Source organism: Podarcis muralis, chromosome 16, assembly GCF_964188315.1.
Source record: "Podarcis muralis chromosome 16, rPodMur119.hap1.1, whole genome shotgun sequence".
Lineage (NCBI taxonomy): Eukaryota > Metazoa > Chordata > Lepidosauria > Squamata > Lacertidae > Podarcis > Podarcis muralis.
This window is the reverse complement of record NC_135670.1, coordinates 10,524,325-10,543,762: the sequence shown is the minus strand read 5'-3', so window position 1 is coordinate 10,543,762 and position 19,438 is coordinate 10,524,325. Positions and strand designations below refer to the sequence as shown.

Here is a 19,438-nt window from a genome sequence, read left to right as displayed (position 1 = left end):
AGCTGAATGATGGGGGTGGAGATGCTCCTTCAGGTATATAGGGCTAGGATGCTAGGCTAGGCACAGTAAGTTAAATTTGAACATGAAGTTCCACATAATGAATTAGAGAGTCCAATGCTCCAAGCCAGACATTTTGCCCATTCCACAGGAAAATGGAAAAGCTTAACACTACCACCACCCCAACCCCAAGAACAGGAGAAAAGGAACTGGGTCTCTCCAGAGCTATACACAATTGGCAAGCCTTGCAATTGCTATGGCCAATATACAGTTTATTCCTTGCTCCCTTATTACACGTACCTGCAGTTTCACTGCAATCACCACAGAATTTAGATCTTTGTCCATCTCTTTCAGCATGATTAGCTTTTTCAAGGTCAAGCTGAACAATCTGTCAAGTAAAATGAAATAAAAAACATAGATTATAGGTCAGGAACTCCTGAAACAAAAACTTTTACATAAATACACTTGCCCATTGTGAAAGGACACAAGGTTTACCCTTTCTTGAACTACAAAGCAGCTGGAACAGTCTCTCCTCTCCACTTCCAGCTCCCCAAACAAGGCTGTTGAAATCAGTATTTTACTGTATATTTCTACTAAGAAAATGATCAAGAACAGCACACTCTTCCAGCCTTCCAGAACACAAGGCAGCTTAGGAGACAGGGCAATGCTACCAACTTTGTCCTTTACGTACCATGAATTCTCCATGTGTAGGCAATCTGAATCCATTTGGCTCAGATTGAAACTTGAGTGAGACAGACTGTTAGCTTCAAGTATGCCAAGAGGCACAGAAAACAGATTTCCAAGTGGCACTTGCCAGGAAGATGAGTCCTTTTCATTTCATTTTTTCAACACATACATGCACATCTCTTTCTATGTGTACTAGAAAGCTTTCCATTTTGTCAAGATTATAAAGTTAATATAATAATGTAAGCAGAAGCTAAGAATTCATGCTGGAAATGTTATATAAAGGATAATCTCTTGTTGAACTATTGACATTTCTACAATAATAAGCCTTTTATCTGTTTAGAACTTTCTCGCTTGCTTAACCCTAGAGGTTCTGAAATGGTAATACTAGGTTTAAAATATGGTACAACATTTCATTTGGATGTTTTATGCATAAAGTATTAATAATTAATCAAGTTATTTGCGTGTGGCTACTTCAGGACCTAGATGACTACAGGGAAAGTGGAGGTCAAATCTGAGAGTCTAAAATGCAACCTCACACAACACAGAAGGAGAGAACTCACGTGAACAGGAAGGAAACTGGGTTCTGAACTTGAACACAAATGTCATCACAACATTTCAAAACTTCATGAGATTTAACTGCTCACCAGCAGGAAGCTTGTTTTCACAGGCTTATTTCCTGGATAAATTCATGTTTAAGTCATTTGGATATTATGCAAAGGAGCTTTATTTATTCAATTTCTATTCTGACCTTCCTCCTAAGGGAACCCAGAATCTCTGACCTCGAGTCTAGAAGGGAAGTTTCCCATGTCTGGATGCTAAAGTTATGGTTGTTCTTGTTTTCATTATTTTAATGCAGTCATTACTAAATCTGCAGGCATATACTCTCTTCTCCTGGTGTTTTGAATTTGCCCCATTCTTCCTTGTCAACAAGCAGTCCTTGTCAACAGTACCGACAATGGTGCAGGAGAGTTTTCAGAACATAAAAACAAGTCTGTGGAAAAGATGCTATTAACAGGAATAGCTGTACAAATTTTGGTTGGAAATAGGTCTTAATTCCTCCAGCTGCCAACCTAATTCTTCCTGGGTCCTGAACTCTTGATACTGTCTTGGGACTGAATTGTCTTGACAAATCCTGGCTTTGAAAAACCTGGATCCTTGAAATATAGTCTGAGTGGAAGCATATTTTCCTCATCGATGGACCACCACTGGAGCCAACAGATCAACACCTTCACCTTTGCAAAACTACCCTTTGGAACCTCAACACCACAGCACAGGTTTTTGCAGCCCTCTCTATTACTCTGCCCATTCACTGCCTGAGACAAAGTTGACAGTTCCCACTGGTATTGAATGGTCTTCCTTCAATGTTACACAGCTCAAGTCAATTCTCCCACACTTCTGGGGTGGGCTCATTGTGACCAAGGTTAAAAACTTATAGTCCAACATAAAAGCCCAGACATTTTTGCAGGAAGTGCAAAGAAAGAATGCAGCTATGACAGAAAATTGAAATATGTCTAGCTCAAATTGGTAAGATCCAGACAAGTGCCAGCAGGATTTGAACACAGGGCGGAAACTCAGTACAGGGTGGCTCCAACTCCACCCAGAAATTACTACTGTACTCTGGTCCCCAAAGCTTTCATCTAAATTAAGAGCAAGGTCAAGTGTAGGTTAGCCGACAACTAGCCTTTCCCTTGGGAAGATGCAGTTAATTACTGTAAGGCATCTTTTAGGAATGTACACTTTAATCTACTGATTAATCAACTGAAGCATTGATATCCAATTAATGATATTCATTTATCAGTGGTAATGAGAGCAAAGCAGAAATTCAGGGCTACAAGATTCATGCAGGCCACACAGATGTGCCATCTTTCTCCTCCCTACATCCAATTTTATGCAAAAGGGAACTAAAGTATGACTTCTTTCCAGTCTGTATCGAAAGTGAATTCAACTTTCAAGTGATGTTTCTATGGCTTCTCTTCTAAAAATAAGACCAGATAGCTAAAATCCATATTCATCTTAAAACCTCAAGTCTCCCATCACATTGAAGGGCCTTTAATTTGCTTATTTGTTGAGTCAATATTAACAGTGTTATTTTCTTTTAGCATGACATGCAATATATTCTGTTGTTAATCTATAAATAAGTTCTCACACTTAAAGAGGAGACACAGTTTCATTCAGAATCCCCAACAGGTATTTTTCATTAAGGTTTTTTGATGTGTTTAAAATTAATAAAATTAGTTTAAAAGCCAAAGGGCTACAGAATAGTGTGTGTTACTGAACAGCAAAAGCTAAGAAAACAGAACTGAGTGGGAAGTGCTGCAAGTGACTGAGTTTCAAACTCCACCATTTCATAAACAATATATTCAAGGTAGTATACAATGGAACCTTGAACGCCTTGGTACTCAAACATTTCAGCTCCTGAACGCCGAAAACCCAGAAATAAGTGTTCCAGTTTTCAAACACTTTTTGGAAGCCGAACATCCAATGCGACTGTCGGCTATTGTTTCCAGGGCGCCTGCACCAATCGGAAGCCGTACCTTGGTTTCCGAACATTTCAGAAGTCGGATGGACTTCCGAAACGGATTACGTTCGAGAATCAAGGTACCACTGTATAAGAATAACACAATGTATCAAAAATCAATTTTAAAACCATCACAGAAAACAAATCAGTCTGCAACAGACAGTAGCAGCAAAACCTCTGCATTAAAACAGTATAGCAGACAATGTCTGCCAGAAAACATATTAATCATTTTTTAAAGGTTAGAGGCAATGAGGCCAGACAGGACATTCCACTGTCTCTGTGCCACCAAAGAATAGGCTATTCTCTCATATTTACCCACCGTTCTTCCACTGACAGGGAGAACGCATAGCAAAATCTCACTAGATCTCAAGGGTTACCGTATTTTTCGCCCTATAGGACGCACCGTCCCATAAGGTGCACCTAGTTTTTTGGGAGGGAAATAAAGGGGGAAATTTTATTTTCCCCCCAGGTGCGGGGCTGGGGAAGCCCGAGCTTCCCCCGACCCCAGCCCCCAGAACAGGCAACTCTCCGCAAGCCGCGGGAGCCCAGCGCAGGGCTCCCGCGGCTTGCGGAGAGGTGCGCGAAGTCTGGGCACGCTGAGTTCAGCGCGCCCAGCCTTCGGCATGCAGGCAACTCTCCACAAGCAGCAGGAGCCCGGCGCGGGCTCCCACGGCTTGCGGAGATCTGCACGAAGCCTGGAGAGCAAGCCTGCATGCGCCCCATAGGACGCACACACATTTCCCCTTCATTTTTGGAGGGGAAAAAGTGCATCCTATGGGACGAAAAATACGGTAGGTAGATTCATATGGATGGAGGTGACTTTTGATGGTCCATTAGGACTTGGAAAGCTTAACACTTTATACACTGACAAATACACACTTCCTTTATGAAAGAGGTTTTTGGATAGATGGCAAGTTGACAATAGCTAGCTTAAGCCTAGGTCTAATGTGTGGACCACAGGAAGGCCGTGAGGAGGAAGGGAATTTGTTGTTGTTGTTAAGGGTTCTGTCATCCATCTTGGTCAGTGAAGAGGAAAAGGGGTGGGTAGGCTGAAAAGGAAAAGTTTTCTGACTGCACCATTTATGTACCAAAATCATACCTAAGCCTTCCATGGCCCATCTCTCATCTGCTCAAACTGATGAACCTATAACAGCAGCAAATTCTAAAGGGCAGACAGGGAAAGAGACTGATGAACACCAAGAAGCAGGGAGGCATGGAGCTGCATAGTGAGATTGAACTGCAGAACAGATGCTCTGCTAACCTACATCAAACATAAGTCAGAAGCTGACCGCAGGAGCAGAACACTGCCCGCACTGCCCACTGTAGCTTGTCAAGCTGTGTGGATTGTGTACCATAAGACTCAGGATTATGTTTTCAGATCAACCACAATTATCTACATATGCATTTCCTACATATACATTTTCTAAGGTATTTGTGCCTCATGTATGATTGTTTTATTTCTAATTTTATTGTTTTATCTTTTTTGAAAACCACTTAGAGGTTTTCTCACAATCAAGAGGTGTATAAATTTTAGGAAGCAGGCCTTCTCTGGAGTGGCCTATAGCCTACAGAATTATCTGTCCTTTGTAGAGTAAGAGCCACCAAGCTACTTCCTCGGTTATATTTTGCTGTCAGAAATGTTTGTTTAATTTGCTTTCCACTCAGACAACAAAGTTAATGCCATTTTCTTGTTTTTACTATGTTATTTGGAATGCTATTGTTTGTATTAAAAAAATGTTGATTGCTGTTTTTGCTGTGATATCTGGGTTTTATTTTCAAAGTTGTTTTGTTTGACACAAAAGGAACTCATGAAATGTCATATAAGTGAAAGTACCAACACCACCACAGGTTGATATAATAGATGAAGATTGGGATCCACCCACCGCACCCCGCCCAGCACTTTAGAAACTGAGAGGCATCTCAAAATAGTTTGCTACATGGCTCTTGAGCTGGAGGTGTGTGTGTGTGTGTGTGTGTGTGTGCGCGCGCACACACACACACACACACACACAGAGCTTTAATCTGTGACAATTGGACTGGGCGTGTCCCAAGTAGCTTTTTGGATCCTTGCCAAATCACTCAAAGAAACCACAAGGTAGCTCTGTGAAAGTTAAAGGCTTTTATTCAGAATCACATAAATACTCAACCTGTAGTTCACAAAAATACTCAGCCTGACATCTTGAAGCAACTCTATATATGAATCTTTTATTGTAACTCAGCCTGAGTGTTTCTGTTGAAGAGCGGTATAAAGTGGTACCTCGGGTTACATATGCTTTAGGTTACATACGCTTCAGGTTACACACTCCGCTAACCCAGAAATAGTGCTTCAGGTTAAGAACTTTGCTTCAGGATAAGAACAGAAATCGGGCTCCGGTGGCGCGGCAGCAGCAGCAGGAGGCCCCATTAGCTAAAGTGGTGCTTCACTTAACAGTTTCAGGTTAAGAATGGACCTCCGGAATGAATTAAGTACTTAACCTGAGGTACCACTGTAATGTTTATTAAATAAAAAACAGGGTAAGAAACCTAATATTGGAAGGTTGGGGAATGCAACCCCCAGTTATTCAAAATCAAGAAAAGAGCATTAGAAACAACTGATCTGATTGAATTGCTTAAGGGAAAGATGTCTTAACATCCACCTTTGTTATCCAATCTAATAATATTGGAACAATGCTTTTCTATCACTTTGAGGGCATTTTCAATAAGAGAACACCACAGACTTACTTAACAGATGGGAAAACAGGACCATTCTGAGACATTGGGCTTACAGCTGTCCCAGCAGTCATAATTCCCTAAGGGCTGATCTTAAATATAACTTGATTTAATATAGAAAATGAATGCCTCTCTACTTGGAGCACAGCTTCCTCCGGTGTTCTTCAAACTTGGGGCTTCCGATGTTGTTGGACTGCAACTCCCATCAGCCCCATACAGTTTAGCCAATGGTCATGGATGATAGGAGTTATAGTCTAACCACATCTGGGGACCCAAGATTGAAAAACATTGCAGGTGGTGCCCTAATTGACTTAGTACATGCTACAGATTCCCAAAATCATGTTTTCTCAGGTCCTGGATCCAGGACGATACAACACGCCAAACCATGACAACCTTCCAAGCATAAACATAAGGCCATAGTTAAGAGCTGTTTATCTGCTTTCATTTTTTACCAGGTTTGCTCTCCTGATTCTGTGGTGTAATTGCATCCATGGGAAGAGCAAAACGATACTAACTATAGTTTCTCCATTCAAACATCACGCCAAACCATGCGTAACCCTCCTTAACCATGGTTTGTTGTGGCATCCAAAATTGAGCCAGCATGAGTCTCATCAGCCAAAAAACCCCACAAACCTTGTTCTTACTGCAGTTACTATATTTCTTTTTATTGGATTGAAAGAGGGGTTTTCTGCAAAAACTTAGAACCCCTGTTCTAGAGCAAGCTGAGCATTGGACCCAGGCTTCATTCATATCGAAATCTAGTAGGCCAATATATCTGCCTCTCTCAAGAGGACCTTGTCTGTGCCAGTTACTGGTTGATCAAAAACAGCAAAATCCAGACCTTATCAATCAAACTCTTTGCTCACAAGGCTACGTTTATCCTTTCTTCCATTAAAAATGGAACGTAGAGCTTTCGGGGGGGGCGGGCATTAACCAATTCTCTCTTCACACTTCATTAAACCTCAGGCTTGAGAGAACAGCCATTCTGGCAATTTTTACATTTTAAAAGGGGAAACTGGCTAAGTGGATTTTGAAGGGCTGGCATTCAGCCACCTATGTTTAAGGGCAAGTGAAAGTTAAATATAAAAGAAAGAAGGACTTGGGAAACAGCAGCACTTAAAAACAACACCATGCTAAATGCTAAAAAGAATAACCCACGGGCAGTGTCTGGGACAAAGATTTCATAGGGCAAATATCCCGACAAAGTGCATCCTCATCACATGGAGCACACAGGCAAATTTGCATTAAGCACTGGCTGAGAGGGACTTTGTACTAGTAGGCTATGTGTGAAGTGGTGGCTGACTGCCCAAGTCTACTATCTTGTATACATAAAGGCTTTGGGGAAATTTAAAAAACGCTTTCCCCCTCCCAGTCAGTTCAAAATTAATCACTTATGATGGCTCCCCCACTTCTAGCTCAAGCCTCATGTTTTATCTCTTGTGTTTTCCCTGCATAGGCCACATAGCCTTAGGAAAATATAGCTAAAGTTGTTAGATCATAGTACAGGCTTGCAAACGTTGCTCACCTGGTTCCCTGTGGTAAGTAAGAACTGCCTTCATGCATTCAGGCAGAGAATCTTTAGAGTGACTTAGGATGTTTTAGGCCACAAAATGGCTAGCACATGTGCAGGCAGGTAGGCTAGTACACTTTTTTTAAAAAGACGTCCACTGCAACACTCATATGCTAGCAATGAATTTGAACTGCAACAAATTTGTTCAAAGGTGCACAAACATTTACAGAGGCAGGTAAAAAGGTAAAGGTACCCCTGCCCGTACGGGCCAGTCTTGACAGACTCTAGGGTTGTGCGCTCATCTCACTCTAGAGGCCGGGAGCCAGCGCTGTCCGAAGACACTTCCGGGTCACGTGGCCAGCGTGACATCGCTGCTCTGGCGAAGCACCCGGGGGTGCTTTCGAACTGCTAGGTTGGCAGGCGCTGGGACCGAGCAACGGGAGCGCACCCCGCCGCGGGGATTCGAACCGCCGACCATGCGATTGGCAAGTCCTAGGCTCTGTGGTTTAACCCACAGCGCCACCCGCGTCCCTACAGAGGCAGGTAGTTAACATTATATTATAATCTGAAGGGAGGACCATCCTCAGCCTAACCAGAGCTCTCTAGAACATTCTGTCTTGTGACCTGCTTTTAAAAAAAATCAGAGAAGACGAACTATGCGCAAATTGTTGCCTGTCCTGGGTGGTCTTCACTGAGCCTCTTTAAACAATGTTATATGGTTGCCTGTTATGGATTATTCTTGTTTATCCATTTACTTCATCTTACTCCCAACCAGATTCATTATTCACTTCAATCTGACAACTGTAGCCACAGATGGTAACACATATCTCTTGTAGTAGGTGGAGAAAATTCATTATCTGTATACATACTTCACATGTAGTGGCTTAAGCAGCAGAGAAAGATTAAAGTCAAGTGCTTGTCTTCTATTTGCCAGCAAATGTTTAAGTAAATTTGTCATTGCCCAAGTTGGATGTTACGACTCCCAAATGTAGCAATTTGTATGTTGGTATATCCGTTGGTCATCTACTTCAGATCAAAAGTGGACAGACTTGGCATTGCTTATAGTACACTATATTAGGGTTGCCATATTTCAAAAAGTTGAGCCTTTTTCAGTTTTGTATATTTGCGGCTGCAGTATTCTGAATATTGGAGGGACGCGGGTGGCGCTGTGGGTAAAAGCCTCAGTGCCTAGGGCTTGCCGATCGAAAGGTCGGCGGTTCGAATCCCCGTGGCGGGGTGCGCTCCCGTTGTTCGGTCCCAGCGCCTGCCAACCTAGCAGTTCGAAAGCACCTTCGGGTGCAAGTAGATAAATAGGGACCGCTTACTAGCGGGAAGGTAAACGGCGTTTCCGTGTGCGGCTCTGGCTCGCCAGAGCAGCGATGTCACGCTGGCCACGTGACCCGGAAGTGTCTTCGGACAGCGCTGGCCCCTGGCCTATAGAGTGAGATGGGCGCACAACCCCAGAGTCTGGCAAGACTGGCCCGTACGGGCAGGGGTACCTTTACCTTTATTCTGAATATGTCCGGGAAATTCCGAATGTATGGCAACCCTAACTATATATCTTCTGCTCTGGCTCCAGGATAGTAATAGCATAACAACGTCCCCCAGCTGAGAATCCTCATTTAAATGTACAAGTGCATGTTTTGCTCCACTCAAAAATCAGTAGTTTTGTCAATAAGATGTGACAACAATGCATTCGTTGCCATTTTTTTTTACCACCCTACTCCACATTTTGCATAGATATATGAAGCTGCATTGTACAATCAGAACATGAAACCATCTAGCCCATGGATTGGGAACAGCTTGCCAGCAGGTTTAATTAGGTCAGGATGTGCCCCCCTGGGCTCATGACACCATTTCCCCCAAAACACACTCACATGTGATGTCAGGGGCAGGGCAGGTAAAGACATGGCTTGAGCAACTGGGTTCGTAAACTGAGTGCCCAAGTGTTGATCTGCAAGTGGTACTTTCAGACAGTGCTAAAAAAGCCCCAAAGGAAAACTCCCTAGTGCAACCGAGAAGCACAGCACTTTGCAACTGCTGACCATCATGGCATAGGGTTTTCCAAGGGCTGACAATCAGCTGATCACTACCACCTGCAACTAACACCATGTGCTTTTATCCACATCAGTTTTTATTTCAAACCATGCAGGAAAGGAAAACTTTCCCACTTTTCAAAGTTTGCCTGTTGCTGGGGTTAGAGTGAAGGAAATAAGGATTTGACCCACCACTGGCCAGATCCAGTTCCCCACCCCACTTTAAGATCATACATTTTTGAGTAACACACTAAAAAATAAACAATGTATATATCTGAATACTTATCAGGAATAACAGGTAAACAAAAACAGTAATTCTACTACCTTGAGGAAGCACAACCAGATTTTTCCAAATACATCAAATTAATTCTGCCTATACATGGTCCTGTCATTTACCACACATCAACAACTGTTTCATTTTTGCACAACTAGCGTTTAAAAGCTGGTTCTACCCACATTGTAGATTATGATTCCATTAGTGTGAGATGTGATCTAGAATCAGAGCTCATAAAATCAGTTTAGAAGCTAGCATTAAGCTTAGGCAAGTCAAATTTGCTAGTTCCTCCAAAAAATAATGAAAGCAGTGAAAGCAGAAGAAGGAGTATGTGGTGTAATAGCTGTGTATCCTTCCAGGGTGAAAGAAAATTCAAGGAGAATGGAAGAGTGGCATTTAAAAGTAAAGGAGGAGGAAATTTTTAAAACAAAACCAAAATAGACTGAAGAAAATAAATACCTTCCTTCCTTTGCAACATTCCAGCTGCGACAGACCTGCAGAGTTTTTGTCTTGTGCTAAGCATGCCTTAGATTATAAGGAGAGCACAACAATTGGGAAAACTGTTGATTGGAATACCTACAATTTTTTCAGACACTTACAATCTAATTATCCTGTAAACATCAAAATGCTTTTCATTTGAGTGTAGCAGCAGAAATGGGTTCCTGAAATGGAAGCTATTTTAATAGCTGCATAAACTTTAGAGCTGGGGGGAGGAGGTGTAAAAGCCTAATTTCTCTTGCAATCAAAATGTATGTATGTACGTATGTATGTATGTATTTAGTGCTTATAGCCTCCCCTTCCCGGGATGGGCTACAAAAATATCCGAATTAAAACTGCTTTTACATTGAAGTAATCACTTAAAAACTACAAAAAGTAACCAAAGACAAAATAAAGTAAACACCCACACAGACCAGTAACACAGAAACATCCACTCAACTGAAGGCCTTAGTGCACCTTGACCAATCATCAAAAAGCCATACAATGATGGTGCAAGGTACCCCTCTCACTCGCCCCTACCCCTTAAAATACAAAAGGTGGTAGTGCTGCTATCAGGGCCTCACCTCATCTTAACACCCAGGCATGCCTATGTGGGAGGAGGCACCTCTTCAAATGGTTGGGCTCCAAATCATTTAGGGTCTGTGTCAGTATTAACACCTTATATTCATCTTGTTAATGGACTGGAAACCAGTGCATAATTTTTCAGACTGGCATAATATCTGCAGCCACAGATACCCACTAGGTGTTACATTCTGCACTAGTTGCTGCTTCTGAATAGTCTTCAATGGCAGTCCCACATGGAATGCATAGCAACAGTACAGTCTGGAAGTTACAAGAGCATGGATCACAGTAGTCAGGCTATTCTTGTGCAGGAACAGCTATAGCTGGTGAATCAGCTAGAAAAGGCACTCCTAGCCACCAAGGCTTCCTGGGCCTCAAATGACATAGATGGGTCAAATATGTGCCTGTTTCTTCCATGGGAATTCAATCCCATCCAGAACCACCCATCTCCCTTCTTCCCAGATTCAAGAATCTGCAACACACAGTACCTCCATGTTACCTGGATTGTTTCAATTTCCTGGTCCACATACAGCTCATTACTGCCTGCACATAGTCGGGCATCTGAACTGCCCCTCCTGATTCAGGTGGAATAGAAAGCTAGAGCTAGATGTCATTGGTATACTGATGGCACCTCACTCCAAAGCCCTTGACGATATATCCCAATGGCTTCATATAGATGTTAGAGCAAGAGGGACAAGACTGACGGGAACTTAAGGAACTAAGCAAGAGTCTCCCACTGTTACTCTCTGAAATAGGCCTTGGAGGTAGGAATGAAATATCTGAAACACAGTGCCCCTAACTCCCAACCTTCAAAGCCTCTAGAGGAGGGTATCATGGTCAATGGTATCAAAAGTTCCTGAGGGATCAAGCAAAACAAACAAGGTTGCACTTCCCCATCCCTCTCCTGACAAACAATGAATCAGGACAACCAAGGCAATTTTGGTGCCCTATCCAGGCCTAAAGCAAGATTGTCTGCTGTTGAACCATCACTATCCTCTTGAACACCTTGCAAAAAAGGGGGATACTGGTTATTAGGCGATCACCTGTGAGTCCAGGAAGATCCTCTTGAGAAGGGGATGCACCACTGCTTCCTTAAGGGCCAATGGTACCTCCCACTACCCATAGCAAGGCATTCACCACTCCCAGGACTTGTCTAGTCACATTCCTTCAGCTAGTTTTTATTAGTTATGATAAGCAAGGGAGGAGGTTGAAGGGTATGTTGTTGTTCAAAATCCTTCAAGTAGCTTGTCCACATGCTCATCAATAGATGGAACTGATCCAAAAGAACCTGACTAGAAGCTCTGAACATTTCCTCAGGACTCACTCTGTGATATCCAATGTCATGTGAATCTGAGCAATTGTATGCTTCTAGCATCTTGCAAATTTGTCACAGTAGGCTCCAATGGTTGCCACATCATCGCCTTTTTCTATCCAGATGTTACAAGCCCACTGATCACTCAAAAAGACACTGTTGAACAGATACTAGAAGTTGCAATGGTAGCAGAAAATTATATCTTCTTCACTGCTGCCACTGCCACCAATAATGTGCTGTCATCTGTATCCAGGCAGATTTACATCAGGATTTATGCCACTTGTACTCCAGTTGTCCACCTTCCTGTTTGTGTATTTTACTCTTCTCTTGTCACCATTCTAAAGAGAAACCAGAGCCTCAACCAAGTGTCAGTCATGTCAACTGGGAAATCTCCCAGAGCATTCAGAAAGCCTTTGTATTCCATTAAGTCCAGGCAGACCAAGTCAATGGGTCCCCCAGCTGTTACAGTGTGCCACTGTCAGCCCAAGTCTTATCAGAGAATGATCCATCCATGACAATTGGCTTACTAGAAGCCCCCCTCCTCCAATCCATCAATGGATTCACACCAGCCTGTTCCATGGCAAAATCTAGGTCAAGAGTATGTCTATTTGCATGTGTTTGGGCCATATTACTTCTTCTGAGCTTTCAAACATGAAAGGTCTCTCCCATAATTTAAAACCATAGGATATTTTGGGGGGCAATTTTAAAAATACACACATTACAAGCATTTAAAAGTCATTATACTCAAGTTTGTCATCTAGCTATACATGCTATTTACACATCTAAGCATTATTGATTTCTATAACTAATATTTGTAGAGTAATGCAACCAATTATGCAATAACTGTAACCACTTCCTCCAGACATCTTGCTTGCAGCTATGTTTCTAAGCCACTTTATGATAACCAGAATATTCCTTATCTTTCACAGAGCATTTCAAACAAAGCTAAAACATACGCAAGGCTGCCAACAATCTAATGCTGAGTTGAGATTTTTTTCTAATAGTACAAAATTATAAATTTATCTAGTGACAACACTGTAAAAAGCTCTTTAAGAAAATATAAGCAAAATACAATTCCCCATCCCAAGGAGTTTACAATTTACATTAATTATAACAGAAGGGGAAAGAAAAAAAGGTTGCAAACTCCTAGATTGTAAACATGATGTCTGCAACAGGCCTGTGTAGCTAAATTGAAGCCCTTTCAATGTCCTTTTTATGTAAAGCAGAGAGAGTTGTGCATGTGCTTAACTCCACTACCATAATTTGCATTCCCATACAGAGAAATATCCTGAGTGCCATTAGCAATGCCAGTGCTGAAAGAATGCAACAAAATCACTTTCTTCATAAAACTTCATAAAAACAAGTACAGTATCAAGTTCAATGGGGAGGGTTCTTCCTTGAATAATTACTTGAGAGGAAGTGCAACAGGACATGGCTTGAGGGATAAAAGTGACAGATTTTATGTTAAATAATATAAAATTATTCAAGTCATGCCATGTTGCCCGTAAATGTAGACAAAAGACACATCATCAACACACCATCTTGTGCTGTGAATATACATCCCAGTTAACTACATTGCTCTTTCTCAAACCATAAGGAGAGCAAACTGAATTGCATCTCCTCTAAGGTATTGCACTTTAAATTGATCATATGGGACAAAAAAGCATCTTGCCACTTTTGAGTAGCAGTGTACTCAAGGTCTCTTCTATAATGAAGCTCTTGAGAATGTTATCCTCAAATTCAAATAAGTTTGTTTGCAGAACGTACATCAAGCAGTGCAATATTAAATTCAGGTAAGGTAAAGGTAAAGGTACCCCTGGCCGTACGGGCCAGTCTTGACAGACTCTGGGGTTGTGCGCCCATCTCACTTAAGAGGCCAGGGGCCAGTGCTGTCCGGAGACACATCCGGGTCACGTGGCCAGCGTGACAAAGCTGCATCTGGTGAGCCAGCGCAGCACACGGAAACGCCGTTTACCTTCCCGCCAGTAAGCGGTCCCTATATATCTACTTGCACCTGGGGGTGCTTTCGAACTGCTAGGTTGGCAGGCGCTGGGACCGAGCAACGGGAGCGCACCCCTCCACGGGGATTCGAACCGCCGACCTTTCGATCGGCAAGCCCTAGGCGCTGAGGCTTTTACCCACAGCGCCACCCACGTCCCAGATATTAAATTCAGGATCTTTACTTAATTTCTTGATTCTTATCCTTTAGCAAAAATTTTGCTCCATCTTTCCACTAGGTCAGGGGTCTGCAACCTTTAAGACAAAAAGAGCCACTTGGACCCGTTTCCGAAGGAAAAAAAACTGGGAGCCGAAAACTCGTCATTATAAAAATAACTTTTTTGTCACTTTTTTATTATTTCTTTGTTTGACCCCTCAGAATTACTCCTCCTCATAGAAATAAACGTTAAATTAACAAGTTACCTTTGTGTGTGTGTGTGTGTTCTTCACTCCCCTTCAAAACAGTGACCAGCAAAAATGCCCCCTTTCAATGCAGTGACCAGCGTACATGCCCCTTACAATGTAGCGGGCAGGTGGGAAGGTGACGTCGGGACGGTGCGTGACTAACGCACACCCCGCCCCCATGCAACGTCACAACCAGTACAGTGCCCGCCACAGTGGGGAGTGTCGGGGCGCACAATGCGCCTCCTCCCCTCGCTAGTATCCGCCCCGGAGCCGCGGCAAAGGTGTAAAAGAGCCACATGCGGATCCGGAGCCGCGGGTTGCAGACCCCTGCACTAGGTATTCCAAATATTGCTCACCCTGACCTAGGATTACTCTATAGAGCAGAACACAAGCATCAGTAAATTAGGACACAATACTGGAAAGCAATGAGATACTAAGCATCAAACACAAGTTCCACTTTTCATCTATGCTCAGAGATAAGACAAATTTGAAAAACCACCATCACAAAACAAACTCTAAAATGAAAGGCCCTAACAACATGAAGAGTTGTAACACACAACTGGGCATTCATTTGTCCTTTTGAAATAGTTGAATTTAATTCTTACAAGAAGGTGATGCCTAACACAGCAGGCTCAAAGAAACAAGCCAGAGGCCACTGAACAGCCTTTATTCAAAAGCTTTGCTTTGTATGGCCTATACCAGGGGCCAGCAACCTTTTTCAGCCGTGGGCACCGCGGTCCACCATCCCTCAGACCTTGTGGGGGACCGGACTATATTGGGGGGGAATGAATTCCTATGCCCCCACAAATAACCCAGAGATGCATTTTAAATAAAAGGAAACATTCTATTCATGTAAAAACACGCTGATTCCCAGACCGTCCAAGGGCCGGATTGAGAAGGCGATTGGGCTGCCTCCGGCCCCCGGGTCTATACAGTGCATTTACCATGATGCAGTCAACTTCTCTCCCGGCTCCCCTCTGCTCTAATATTAATCAGGAAATCAAAAACTGGGAAATTTATGTATGGTATATTCTATGTGATTTTTGCTACCTCCTTCAAAAAGAGCTACTTTGGTATTTTAAATATTCAACTATCATACAAATTAAGTTATGTTGTTCTGTTTTCTCCTCCTGGTTCCTCCCCACTCCATTAGTACTACTCTGTCGCACTAGGCATGACATTTTAATTCCCAGTTCACAATGAGGCAACAGACAACTTACTTTCTCATGTTCTAAACCAACATTTCCAAAGTCAAACACAACTTCCACATTAAACAGCTGCCAACAAGGTCATTTCAAGGACTTCTCTTCCCTTGCATTCCAAGCTATGACAAAGCCAATTAGCCACACTAAGCCAAGCCAAAACATGTCCTGAGTCGGCAACAGGGCAATTCACAGATCAGGATACTGAACAGAAGGTCTGTTCAGACTTGCATGTTTCTGCATCAGAAGAAAACCCTGTGTCTCAATATCTTTTGACTGCTGACAACCATGGAAAATAGAGCAGGCAGAGGAGAAGTTCAGAATACTCTGCTTTTCTGTAAGTGCAGATTTCCCACCACCACCCCATATACAAATAGTCAGTAGTGGTGACTGGTTTGATAACCTAACCTAACAAGCTTAATATTTTCAAAAGTCATGCTGTATATAAGAAGGCAAAGAAGTACATCTTTTTAAGAGACTCTCACTGTTTGTACTACACATATGAAAGATCCTGAAGTCATCTCCATTGATTCTTAGATCTATTAATGTGTGTGTAGAAAACACCAACAGGAGTTAAGCTGCCACAAATTAAAGGCTAATAGTAACTATTATTTAAGTTAATTTAAATATGATAATTGTGAACTATCTCAATGCCTCACAGGCCTTCCACCTTGTAGTATCCAAAAAAACAATTTTAACATTGTGTACTGGCTTAAGTCACACGCTGTTAGACTTAAGTTGCCATCAACGTGTCTCTTAATAAAATATTTTCCAGATCCACATGAAGTATCTATAACAGTCCTCAAGACCTAGATCACCTTTGCCCCAAAATAGGAAACTTTCAAAACCACACATTAGCCACTCTGCTCCCAAGAATGAATTCTTACTATCTAAACTGCAATGTACCAAAAGGAGAACACACAGGAGTCCCAGATATGTCTCTAAACCTCAAGAATTATACAAGATGGGCAGCTGGTTTCTTCATCACATGCTGTAGGGGAAGGCACATACAGACTGTGGCTCTGTAGATGAGAACCCAGTTTGCAGAGCTACCGTATTTTTCCATGTATTAGACAAGTGTTTTTGACTCAAAAATCATGTTAAAAACCTGGGGTCGTCCAATACACGGATAATGGCGTGAGGGGAGGGGGGAGCTGGTTGGCAGGCACGCAACTCCCCTCATGCTGCTGCAGCAGGAGAGCGTTTCCCACAGCGATGTGGGAGGGAAGATGTGCACCCGCCAGCCAGCTGGTTTGCGGGCACACAACTCTCCCCCATGTTGCTGCAGCAGGAGAGTGTTTCCCGCGGTGGCGTGGGAGGGAAGCTGTGAACCCGCCAGCCAGCTGGTTTGCGGGCGTGCAACTCTCCCCCATGTTGCTGCAGGAGGCGTGTGCTCTAGGAAGCGTTTCCCACAGCAGCGTGGAGTGGAAGCTGCGTGTAGCCAGCCAGCTGGTGCCTGCAGTGGCTGGGGGGAGCGGCTGCCCACTTTGACAACTCCCAGCAACAGCCCTGCTGGGGTGATGGCATGCATGCAATTCCGCCTAAAAAAGCTCAACAACTTTGGGGCATCTCCCCTCATTTTCTTTAAATTTAGTCCCCCAAAATAGGGGGCCTCTGTCTTATACATGGAAAAATATGTATATGCTGCTTGATCAAGTCCTGCTTTGGCTCTCCTTACAGCATGCATAGTGGTCAGTGCATTAGAAACTGGGTTCAAATTTGTGCTCAACCACTACTGACCTTGGGCCAGTCACACACACACACACACACACACACACACACACACAGCCTGACCTGCAAAGATAAAATAGGATCATCACAAAAATATACACACAACTGGAGCCAAGGCAGTCTCTCAGATGTGGCATTACATCGATGAAGGGGAGTTTAAGCGACTGAATTTAAGTTACCACCTGTTTCTTGTTTACATAAACTCTTCATTATTCTCCCTCTGCACAGGATCTGTACAGAGTCAAGTAACCTGCTCTTAATAATTAGAACTGATACAAGTCAGCAGGATTCCATTAGCATCGAAATAGCATGTGGCCATTTTAGAAAACAAATCACATTTCACTCAGCCAACAGTAGCTCTTTTTAAGTGTTGAGGGTAAATGGAAGAAAGCCAGAATCAAATACACACCAGCACAAAAATTATGACAATTGAAACCAATGTCTTAACAATGAACACAGAACCCTTTTCATACTAGCTCTTATTTGAAGAAATATTAAGTGTTGGGTATGTATCAAAGGTGGGAAGAGAACTGCATCATTTTAGAAGGAAATTCAAGAGTCTTGGTCTCAGCAGCTGCATACAGAAGTTAAAACAACCATGTTATAACAGCTTGAATGACAGTGATTTAGTAGTTTGGCATGTATACCCCACCAGCTTTGACACCTAAAAGGCAGAGAGCCTGGTCAGTCCTTTTTGTACCCAGTATAGAGAACAATACACTTCATATGCACACCTGCCCTGTTCTCACCTCCATTCCAGGTAGAAATTCATGCTCCTTTCTATCCTGTTACCTATTTCTGTTGATAGCTGTATAAAAATTACTTTTTACCCAGGGAGAGGCATGGACACACCAGAACAAAAGCCTCTCTTCATCTCTTACTAGAGGTTTAGAAAGTGACATTCAACCAAATCCAAACCACACAGAGAGAGTTTACCCATTGTAGAAATGCAGATACTTCATCTGGGACATGGAAGCTCCCATTTTCAGCTGTTCAAGCCATATTCCCAAGGTCCCCATTTGCTTGATTAAGTTTCAGACCTGCCGATCAACCATCCTCTTGTGAAGCTCTTGAGGAAAATGCTGCTTTGACTCTTTTGTACACCACTTCACACACCAATAGCAAAAGGCCAATGATAAAATGCATGATTAAGCAGCAGTTTCTGCATGATTACTACACACCTCATATGCTGACTACCAGGAAGCAACTGAATGGCCTATGACTTCAGCAACCTCAGGAGTTCACTCCTTCACTATAGCTGCACAAAATATATAAGCTAACCAAGAACAGTGAAGCACTCTGCACTTAAAGATCTGTACTATGTTCACTGGGAAGGCCCAGAGGGACATTTAATAAGGAAATCCTTCCACTTCAGGAAAAATGAGCTATCTAATACATGTCACCTGTGTCAAATCTTTATACTGTGGTCACCACAATGAGAATTAATCTCATGTTAGCGATAGTTTGGGGTCTACTTACTTACTTACTTATCAAACCTTTATTAGGCATTATGCAAATAAAACCATAAAAGAGAAAATAGCATATAAAAGCCTTAAAATATATATAGAAAGGCAGCAGTTGGCTACATACATATTTATATATATACATATAAAATCAGTGGTTTTCCTTGTTAACCTGCTCCTTGGAGGACTGCTACCAAAAACTCGGCTACCCCCGCCGTTACCCTTTGGTCAACGTCGGATAGGCAGAATCCCACACATTCACCTTGCTGGGGTTCCAGACCACCCAAAAGAGGGGACAGCACGCGTCGACGGAGCGTACTGTACAATGGGCAATGAAAGAGAATATGCTCTACAGTGTCCGGGACATTCATAGAACATCTGCAGAATCTCTTGTTTCTGGGAATGTTTTGATATCTTCCCCTGACAAATGCTGAGGGAAAAACATTCAAACGGGCCAGCATAAAAGCCCTACGTTGGGCTGGGATTATTAATTTAGTGACATAATTGGCTCTGCTATCTAAGATATTTAAATCATAG

The 19,438-nt window shown here is 42.7% G+C and overlaps 1 protein-coding gene across 3 annotated transcripts in view; it reads right to left on the bottom strand.

Moving 5' to 3' along the window:
• The window catches only part of PACS1 (phosphofurin acidic cluster sorting protein 1), a 77,123-nt gene that overhangs the window by 39,358 nt on the left and 18,327 nt on the right, over nucleotides 1-19,438 (bottom strand). For all 3 annotated transcript variants that reach the window (XM_077920025.1, XM_077920024.1, XM_028711202.2), the window contains exon 2: nucleotides 298-385. In XM_077920025.1, coding sequence (XP_077776151.1) covers nucleotides 298-385 — 88 coding nt within the window. The remainder of the gene's footprint in view (nucleotides 1-297; nucleotides 386-19,438) is intronic.